This window comes from Phyllostomus discolor, chromosome 11 (assembly GCF_004126475.2).
Source record: "Phyllostomus discolor isolate MPI-MPIP mPhyDis1 chromosome 11, mPhyDis1.pri.v3, whole genome shotgun sequence".
In the NCBI taxonomy this organism is placed as follows: domain Eukaryota; kingdom Metazoa; phylum Chordata; class Mammalia; order Chiroptera; family Phyllostomidae; genus Phyllostomus; species Phyllostomus discolor.
The window spans coordinates 45,051,404-45,062,605 of NC_040913.2; the positions used below are offsets into that span (position 1 = coordinate 45,051,404).

General features: G+C 38.4%; 1 protein-coding gene across 1 annotated transcript in view; it reads right to left on the reverse strand.

The window, feature by feature from the left end:
* CCDC122 (coiled-coil domain containing 122) overlaps window positions 1–10,432 on the reverse strand; it is a 32,467-nt gene extending 22,035 nt beyond the window's left edge. The window contains exons 1-2 of the mRNA XM_028526659.2: window positions 7,754–10,432; window positions 7,089–7,204 (exon numbers count right to left, since the gene is read on the reverse strand). Of these exons, the coding sequence (XP_028382460.1) occupies window positions 7,089–7,204; window positions 7,754–7,799 (162 nt within the window). The 5' untranslated portion in view covers window positions 7,800–10,432. The remainder of the gene's footprint in view (window positions 1–7,088; window positions 7,205–7,753) is intronic.
* Window positions 10,433–11,202: the final 770 nt, after the last annotated feature.

The following is an 11,202-nucleotide window of genomic DNA, read 5'->3' on the forward strand; positions in this document are numbered from 1 at the left end:
TGCACGGGAGAGAAAGTAACCAATCTACGGAGGAACAGAGCAAGGGGCCAACAATATCACACCATATATGAAAATACAACATCAAAAATTATAGCGGACATTGAAAAACCAGGTGGTAAGGAGGCTGCTTCAGGATAATAAGGGCCCAGGAATCAGTGCAGGGGCCAGGGAGGTTGCAGCCCCCAGGCCCCGGTGCTCCGGGTCTGCCCCGGACACTGGTGAGAGAGCAGGGTCAACCTCTCCCTCCCCAGCCAAACAAGGATTGAGCAGTACTGGGGGAGGCCTTGTTGCTTTAAGGCACAGAGAGGGGAGTGAGGACTGAGAGACAATCACACAGGGGCTGCGAGCACCCACGCATAGCTCTGGGAAGAGTGTGTGCCCTAGCCTGTGTGACCAAGGGAGGCCTGGCCATGCGCCTGAACCCCTAACCCAGAGAGAGTGTGGTTTTGTGGAAGACTCAGACCCCACAGCCCTGATACAGAAAAGGTGCAGGTGCTCTGTGGGAATTTGGAGCCCACGGCAGTAAACTCGGGGGAGTACCTGCACCCTCGGGATCCCCGCAGCTTACACTGTGAACCCAGAAAAGATGCATGTGCTCTGAGAGATCCCGGAGCCTGGGAGCCCGCAGCAGTGGGCTCCAGAGAGCATGCTTGGGAGCACCCAGACCCACAACCAGGGCCCTGCAGAGAGGCACCAGACAGGCTATGGGGAGACCACGCAGCTAGCCCTGGGGGCAGTACATGAGAGACTGACTGAGTCCTGACTGAGAAGGGTGAAAAGCATTCCAATCGCCCCTCAGCCTGCTGAAGCCAGCAAGACCAGAAAAACTGATTTGCCCAGTTAGAAACGAACACAAGGTTTTGTTGTTGTTGCTATTCTTGTTTGACTGTTTAATTTTATCTATTTTTAAGTAACTTTTTAGATTTTAATTCTTATTATTTTTATATCTCTCAATTCCTTATGCTTCTCTTCCTTTCATCATAGTGTTATTCCTTCCTTTCCAAATTCATCTCTTCTTCATTCCATCTTTTGCTTTTTTCCCTTTTTTTTGAACCTGCAAGTTACTGCAAATTTGTCTTATCCTTTTTTCATTATTCTTACATTAATAATTTTACTAGTATTTTAGGATTCCTCTTATTTCTGTATAGTCTTCTTTGTTTGGCTGAGTATACTGTATCATTTGATAGGATTCCCCTGTTAGCTCATCCATAGTGTACTGCTAATTTACCGTCCTTCATTTGTATTCTATTAGAACACTACCCAAGGTTCTATACTCCATATTCTTGTTACCTAGATCTCATAGATTCGGCCATATGATTGTTGCTCTAATATTACTGTAAATAAGATCTATTCCATACAATTGTAAATACTACACAACACCATTCCCAGATCTCAGCCCACTTCGTGGTTTCCCGAACTCTATTACTGTAGTGGTTAACTCTACTCTCTTACACACTACACCTATTTACTATTCTTTACTCTCACCCTACCTCAAAATATGACCTTCCACAGCCTCACTGCTTTCTAGATCCAACTCACAATCCTCTCCTCCCCAATAAGAGTCTTATCTTCTTTCCATCCTTTCTAAAATGTGGCTAGTGGGATGGAAGATTGTGGTTAACACTATACATAGCCAAAAGATCTCCTAGCTCTTCTCTACTGGCTGCTACTGTAAATATCATAGAATACTCCCTTGCTGTCTTAAAACATTTTGCCTTACTCCTACAACTGATCACAAAAAAAAGAGTACGGGGAAGCTGTAAACATCAGGATACCTGAAGGAGACCGCACCACTGAATCTCACAGGTATTCTATGACAGAAGTTCACACCATAAACCCAGGGAACCAGAACAGATCAATTTAAGAAACAGAGGCTAACAAGAGCAGTCTCATGAACAATGAAAAGACAAAGAAACAATCCCCAAATGAAGGGAAAGGAGGAAGCACCAGAAAGAATGCTAAATGAAATAGAGGCAATTCAGCTATCAGATATTGAGTTCAAAGAAATGATTATCAGGAAGCTCAATGAGCTCACAATGAGCTACCAGAAACTACAGGGAAGCTACAAAAAACTCACTGCAAACAATGTCAGTGTGAAAAAGGAAATAGAAACTATCAAAAGGGCCAAAAGGAAATGAAGAATACAATTTCTGAACCGAAGAACACAGTAGAAGGAATGAAAAGTAGGATCAATGAAGCAGAAGATCAGATCTGCAAACTGGAGGAAAAAGTAGAAAAGAACACCCAGAAAGAGAAAGAAAAGGAAAAGAGGCTCAGAAAGAATGAAGAGGGATTAAGAGAAATGCAAGACAATATGAAATGTAATAATACCTGCATAAAAGGGATACCAGCAGAAGAAGAAGAAGAAGAGCAAGGGATAGAAAACCTATTTGAAAAAGAAATGATGGATAACTTCCCTAATTTGATGAGAGAAAAAGTCACACAAATACAGGAAGCACAGAGAGTCCAATCAGGAGGAATCCAAAGAGGCCCACATCAAGACACATCATAATTAAAATGGCAAAATTTCAAGACAGAGAATCTTAAAGGCAGCAAAGGAGAAACAGGAAGTAACATACAAGGGAGCCCCAATAAGGCTAGCAGCTGATTTCTCAATGGAAGCACTCCAAGCCAGAAGAGAATGGCAAGATATTGCAAGTAATAAGAATCAGAGGTCTGCAACCAAGGCTACTTTACCCAGCAAGACTCTCAATCAAGATAGAAGGCTAAATAAGAAGCTTCCCAGACAAAAGAAGTCTAAAAGAATACACCTCCACCAAACCAGCTCTGAAAGACATGCTAAAGGGACTGCTTTAAGGAAAGGAAGGAAAAGAAAGAGAGAGAGGGGAACACAGGTACATAAATGGCAATGAATAAGTACCTATCAATAATAAACTTAAACGTAAATAGATTAAATGCTCCAATAAAAAGACATAGAATAGCTGAATGGATAAGAAAACATGACGCACACATATGCTGTCTACAAGAGACCCACCTCAGGATAAAAGACCTACACAGCCTGAAAGTGAAGGGCTGCAAAGAAATTTTCCAAGCAAATGGACAAAAAAAAAAAAAAGCCGGGTAGCAATACTTATATCAGACAAAATAGACTTCAAAAAAAGGGCCATAAAGAGAGACCCAGAAGGTCACTTCAACATTCTCAAGGGAAGAACCCACCAAGAAGACATAATAAATATTGTAAATATATATGCACCCAACATAGGAGCACCCAAATACATAAAGAAAATCTTAGAGGACTTCAAGAAAGATATTGACAGCAACACAATTATAGTGGGGGATTTTAACACCCCTCTATCAAAAATGGGCTGATCTTCCAAACAAAATATCAACAAAGATATTGTGGCATTGAACAATGCCCTAGATCAAATGGACTTAACTGATATATACAGAGCCCTCCATCCTAAAGAAGGTAAATACACATTCTTTTCAAATGTACATGGAACATTGTCAAAGATAGACCACACGATAGGACACAAAACAAGCCTCAACAATTTCAAGAAAATTGAAAGTATACCGAGCATTTTCTTGAATCACAAGGGACTGAAACTAGAAACCAACCCCAAGGAAAAAACACAAAACACTCAAAATCGTGGAGATTAAATAGCATGCTATTAAACAATAAATGGGTCAAGAATTAAATTAGGGCAGAAATCAAAAGGTTTCTGAAAACAAGTAAAAATGAACTCACAACAACCCAAACCTTATGGGACACAGTGAAGGCAGTCCTGAGAGGGGAGTTCATAGCGATACAGGCCCACCTAAAGAAGTTAGAAACACTTCAAACAAACAACCTAACCCTACATCTACAAGAACTCAAGGAACAACAATAAAGACAGCTCAGAGCAAGCAGAAGGAAGGAAATAACCAAGATAGGAGTAGAATTAAGTGACATAGAGACTAAAAGCACAATTCTAAGGATGGATGAATCCAGGAGCTGTTGCTTTAAAAAGATAAACAAAACTGACAAGCCTTTAAGCAGACTCATCAAGAAAAAAAGAGAGAAGACCCAAATAAACACAAGCACAAATGAAAGAGGAGAGATTATAACTGATACCACAGAAATACAAAGGATTGTAAGAAATTACTATGAAGAACTGTGTTCCAAGAAATTTGAAAACTTAGGTGAAATGGACAAATTTCTAGAAAAATATAATCTTCCAAAACTCAATGAAAAAAGAAGCAGAAAGCCTGAACAGACCAATAACAGCAAAAGAAATTGAAGAAATATTTAAAAAAAAACTCCCAACACACAAAAGCCCTGGACCAGATGGTTTCACAGGAGAATTCTACAAAGCATTTAAGGAAGAGCTAACCCTTATCCTTCACATACTTTTCAAAAAACATCTGAAAAGATGGAAGACTCCCAAACCCTTTTTATGAAGCCAGCATCATCCTAATCCCAAAACCAGATAAAGACACAACAAAGAAAGAAAACTTCAGGCCAATATTGCTGATGAACATAGATGCTAAAATCCTCAACAAAATATTGGCAAACTACATCCAACAATACATTAAAAAGATCATACACCATCACTAAGAGGGATTCATCCGAGGGATGCAAGGATGGTACAATATTTGCAAATCAGTAAATGTAATATATCACATAAACAAAAGCAAAGACAAAAAACACACAATCATGTCAATACATGTAGAAAAAGCATTTGATAATGTACAGCACCCATTTATGATAAAAACACTCAGCAAAGTGGGGATAGAGGGAGCATTCCTCAACATAATAAAGGCCATATATGAGAGATCTACAGCCAACATCATAGTCAATTAGCAAAAACTAAAATCTTTTCCACTAAGATCAGGAACAAGACAAGGTTGTCCACTTTCACCTCTTCTATTCAATATAGTACTGGAAATTTTAGCCACAGCAATCAGACAAGAAAAAGAAATAAAAGGCATCCAAATCAGAAAGGAGGAAACAAAACTGTCACTGTTTGCAGATGACATGATAGTGTATATAGAAAATTCTATAGACTCAGCCAAAAAACTGCTTGACCTAATAAATGAATTCAGCAAAACTGCGGGATACAAAGTCAATATCCAGAAATCAAAGCCATTTCTGTACACCAACAATGAAACAGCAGAAGCAGAAATCAATAATAAATCCCATTTGATATAGCAAAAAGAAAAATAAAATACCTAGGTATAAACCTAACCAAAGAGGTAAAAGACCTGTACTCAGAAAACTACATAACACTGAAGAAAGAAATGAAGGAAGGCACAAACAAATGGAAACATATACAGTGTTCATGGATTGGAAGAATTAACATCATAAAAATGTCCATACTACCCAAAGCAATTTACACATTCAATGCAATAACTATTAAAGTACCAATGATATATTTCACAGACATAGAACAAACACTTCAAAAATTTATATGGAAGCATAAATGACCCCAAATAGCTGCTGCAATTTTGAGAAAGAAGAGTAAAGTAGGAGGGATCACAATACCTGATACTAAACTATATTACAAGGCCACTTAATCAAAACAGCCTGGTACTGGCATAAAAACAGGCACATGGACCAATGGAACAGAACAGAGAGCCCAGAAATAAACCCAAGTCTCTATGTCCAATCAATATTTGACAAAGTGGGCAGTAAAATAAAATGGAGTAAAACTAGCCTCTTCAATAAATGGTGTTGGGAGTACTAGTCAGCTATGTGCACAAAAATGAAACTCAAGCACCAACTTACACCTTACACAAAAACAAATTCAAGGTGGATAAAAGACTTAAATATAAACCATGACAACATCAAAGTCCTAGAGGAGAACACAGGCAGGAAAATCTCAGATATTTCATGCAGAAACACTTTTACTGATATGTCCCCTAGAGCAAGGGACATAAAGGAAAGAATAAACAAATGGAATCTCATCAAAATAAAAAGCTTCTGCACAGCTAAAGAAAACAGTATCAAAATAAAAAGAGAACCAACTGTACGAGAAAACATATTTGCCAATGATACCTTAGACAAGGGTTTAATCTCCAAAATATATGAAGAACTTACACGATTCCACTCTAAGAAGACAAGCAACCCAATTAAAAAAATGGGCAAAGGACTTGAACAGATACTTCTCCAAGGAGGACATACAGAGGATCCAAAGACACATGAAAAGATGTTCAATATTGCTAGCTATCAGAGAGATGCAAATTAAAACCACAATGAGATACCACTTCACACCAATCAAAATGGCCATCATAAACAAAGCAACAAACAACAAGTGTTGGAGAGGATGTGGAGAAAAGGAAACCCTAGAGCACTGTTGATGGGATTGCAGACTGGTACAATCACTATGGAAAACAGTATGGAATTTTCTCAGAAAACTAAAAATGGATCTGCCTTTTGACCCAGCAATTCCACTGCTGGGACTATATCCTAAGAACCCTGAAACACTATCCAAAAGAACCTATGCACCCCAATGTTCATAGCAGCACAATTTACAATAGCTAAATGCTGGAAGCAACCAAGATGCTCATCAGTAAATGAATGGATCAAAAAACTATGGTGCATTTACACAATGGAATTCTATGCAGTGGAAAGGAAAAAGGAGCTCCTACGCTTTGCAACAGCATGGATGGAGCTGTAAAGCATTATACTAAGCAAAATAATCCAGGCAGTAAAAGACAAATACCATATGATCTCACCTTTAACAGGAACCTAAACAACAAAACGAACAAACAAGCAAAATATAGTCAAAGACACTGAAATAGAGGACAGGCTGACAGTGACCAGAGGGGAGAGGGGAAGGAATTTCAGGGGAGAATGGGAAGGGTTTACAGGAACAAATATAAAGGACACATGGACAAAAACTAGGGGGTGGGGGTGGAAATGGTGGGGAGATGGGGAGAAATGGGTGGGTGGGCTGGAATGGGAGTAAAGGACAGAAAACTGTACTTGAACAATGATTAAAATTTAAAAAAGAGAAAGCTTTAATAAAAAAATATGGGTATTAAATTGAGTCCCCAAATTAAATACCCTCAATAATTTTCCTATTACCAATTTAATTTTGAAGAAAATGAAGACTCATTTAGAAAACAGTATAAAAACAAGTTACCTGTAAATGATACAGAATTTTTTTGTTTTTTTCTATTTCTGATGTTTGTGATTGTTGTTGCTTTGCAACTTGCTCTACAGCATCAGTTAATGAAGATGTGTCTTGTTGAGTCAGAACTAGAGAAAGGAATAACATACATAATAAAAATTGAAAAGCAAACAAGTCATGTTTCTGTACTCAGTCATAAAATATGTGATTTTTTTTCATAAATAAATTTAGGGTTGGTCATTTTCCCTTTCTGGCTATAAACCAAACCAAATCAAATGCCGTAATAATTGAGAATTCAAAATATCCTACTGCAATGTTAATACTTGTTTCTTTATGGAACAGTATAAATATTCTGACTGTACCAACTGTTTTTATCCAGACCACCATCACATATCCTATAATTATACTGCCACCATAACAACAATATAGCGATTATAGTTGATGAATTTTCATTACAGACCTGCATTTTCAGGTTGTTATGCCTTTTCTAAACATTGAATAAATTTTTTCTTGGAGAAATATAGAAGCTTCCCAATATTCTAATTTTCTTATTTATTTTCTATTATTTCTATTATTTTATTTACTAAAACTTATGACTTTAACACAATTATCCTATCATGTACATTTTTGTTACTGCTTATCTTTTCATTAGTTATTTCTAAAGATTGCTTTGTCACCTTCTTCAGGAGCTTGTTGATTCTTCCTTTCTTTGTCACCTGACATTTTTTTGTGCCTTTTTCCCTTTCTTAGTTCACCTTCTTTACACCTACAAAATAATCAATGTTGATAATATTTCAGTTTTCATTTTTCTTTTCATACATCTTAGTGATTCCAAAAGAAAGTTAATTGCCAAATACCTCATAGGAATGGCAATGACATTTCATCATTAGTTTCAAGACTTAAACTACAGTAGTTAAGTAAGAGAGTTTTGGAGGAAAGTAAAACCGTATTTGAATTTTGGTTCTCCTGCTTTTTAGTGTTATAATCTTGAGGAAGTTTCTTAACTTCTTCGGTCACCAGTGTACTCATCTGTAAAACCTCACAGGACTGTTGTAATAATTAAGGTAATATATATATAACATGGTTGGCATAGTAACTGACATACTTAATGAGTAATTAATTACTATGGATTAGTAACTGGTACTTCCACTACTGTAATGAAATGGATTCTAAAACTGTAGCCAGAATCAGGCAGAAACAGTGCCAAACTGGATTAGCAATTTCTGCCTTGGGTATAGGTTGTAGAAAATACAGCTCTCCTGTCAGTGCTATTCTGGCCTGAGTAAGCCCTATGCAACTTTAAAATCATATTTTAACCTCTATTATACCTAGGAGTAATTGTTAAGATGAAGGGGTAGATATTTTTCTCCTTTGAAAGATGAGAAAAAAGTGTTCCTTCCTCTACCAACACAGCAAATTGAAAGCTAAATTGGCATAGATAAAGACATTAGCATCTTTAGGAACAAGAGTATCTGAATTTGCTTGTCCATTCCTATGCAAAAGAGATCATACAAAACTGCATGGTTAATAAAAGAAATTTAATGTTGTTAAATACTTCTCAAATTGTTATCTCCTATTAACATTTGAACATATGAATTTTTTATTTAAATGACATTCTTTAAAAAAATCTTAGTTAAATTTTATAGAACTTGTGAATATTTGCAACCATAAAAAAGTCATGATACTTTGTATGCCAAAACAAGTGAAACATTACCATACAGTAAGGCATGTATAAGGAAAGTTCTACAATGAAATCTGCAAAATCAGTAAATATCTTTCCTAAAGATTCATTACATGCAAAATACTGATATACTAGTTACATGTGTTTTCCAAAAACAAAAACATAAAAGGCTGAAACCTGATATCTAAGTAAAAAAGAAAAGAACAGCAAAGTTAAATTGTTTCCTAAGTCAGGAGACTCAAATCTATCCAGAAATAAAGAAATCTTGAGAACTTTACTCAGCACAGGGTCATAACCACCCCTCAGAATTTATGATTCTTTCTCATTTCTTCATGTCCCTTCTTTCCTCCAAATCTCACTGCAAATTTGCCTCCTTTATGATGTCTTCCCTGATACTGAGCCCATTCATTCTGTTTATGTTGTTAACCTATGACCTTTCTGCTTAACATACAAACATTTCATCATCATCAGCATTCTCAGATTAATGCTAATAAATCCAAATCTGATTTTTCCCTCTAGCTCTTTTGTATGGGCTTTATGATTATAGACTTTATCCTTAATTCTACCTAATGATCTCGAAAATGCATATTTATACTTTCAGTTAGTTCTCTCAGTTGATTATAATGGTAAACAATTAGACTTCCAGTCAAGGTGGCAGTGTAAGTAAATGCAGTGCTTGCCTCCTCCAACAACCATGTTAAATTTACAGCTAAACTGCAGTATAACTATAATTCATAACCACCTGAAATCTACCTGAATGGAAGTCCTACAACAAGGGATTTAAGGAAGAAGCACAGCAAGACTGGATAGAGGGGTAGAGATGCAGAATGAATTGGTCCCACATGTGATGAATAAAAATTGGGAGGGATATTTTGGCTGTGGAGGTCCCCACTGAGGAGTGAGGGACCCCAGCCATACACCAAGCCCCCCAACCCCACACCAGGCCCTCCAGCCTGAGGTTCCAGTGGCAGGAAAATAAGTCTCCATAATTTCTGGCTGTAAATATCAGAGGGGATTGAGGCTGAGGCAGACAGAGGGTTTCTAGAGTCCCAGACAGTTCCTCTTAAAAGGGCTCATACATGGACTTAATTGGATTCACTCCTTCCGAGATCCAGTGCTGGGGCAGCAGCTTGAAAAGCACCAGGGACATATGAGAGAAACTGAACTATCTGGCATCAGAGTGAGAGCTGGGAGGTAGCTTTTGTCAGACAGAAGTACTGGCAGAAACCCTTCTTCCTTTACTGAGTCCTTCTGCTGTCCACAGAGCCAAACAGTTAGGCACCATATCTGAGTTTCCATCAACCAGGCTCATGCTACTCTCCCCACCATGGTGGTTTCCTGAGACCCTGCCTAACCCAACCTGAAGGCTCTTCTAAACTGTTTCCAGTCACTTTTCCACATGAATGGTCTGTCTTGGCTCACACTTCAAAATTCCCTAAAATCTCTCAAACAAGCAGCATCTGGCCTCACAATAGATGGCCCCAGGGCCAGCATTAGTACCAGCAAGCCTTGATTCACACAGTGCGGCCTTGCCTGGGTACCTCCAAGCTTCCATCTGCAGGTTGCTTTGTAGTTCATGTGAAGTGGCCCCAGGGAGAACATAGGTGGCAGTTGACCTTGGCCTGCAAAACCTTGGAGGCTCCAGAGCCAGTGCACCCAGTGGACAGCTTCAGATCACACTGAAGCACCACTCAATCACCTGCAGAAGTGACAGTCAAGGGGTGGACTTAGTGGGCACCAGAGCCCTGTCCTGTTCTGTGGGGTGGGCCCTTGCACTGCTGATCCTCCACAGTGGTCAGAGGTTAGTAGTCAGTGGTCACAGCCAGTCCTTGCAGCTAATCAGCCTTAGAGTAAATCCCTCTCATTGATATGCCAATAGCAATCAAGGCTCAGCTACAACTGGAAGGTGTACACAGCCCACATGGTTGGGGGGGGCGGGGGTGGAGTATACCTGGAATGCCCCGTTTGGGTGATTGTGAAGGCTGTGCCATTGGCCCTTCAGAACACTTACAATATTATGCCACTCTACCACGCCCAGGAGATGTAGCAACTCTACCAAATAAACACAAGGAGGTGGCCAAAGTGAGGAGACAAAGAAACATGTCCCAAATAAAAGAACAGAACAAAACTCCAGGAAAAAAAAAACTAAACAAAACAGAGATAAGCAATGTACTAGATGCAAAGTTCAAAACACTGGTTATAAGGATGCTCAATGAACTCAGTGAGAACTTCAACAGCATAAAAAAGGACATGGAAACCATAAAAAAGAACCAGTCAGAAATGTAGAATATACAAACTGAAATGAAGAATAATTTAAAGGGAATCAACAGTACAGTAGATGAAATTGAGTCAAATCAGTAATTTGAAAAATAAAGAAGCAAAAAAATCTAATCAGAACACCAAAAAAGAAGAAACAATCCCCCCCAAATGAGGGGGGGGGGATAA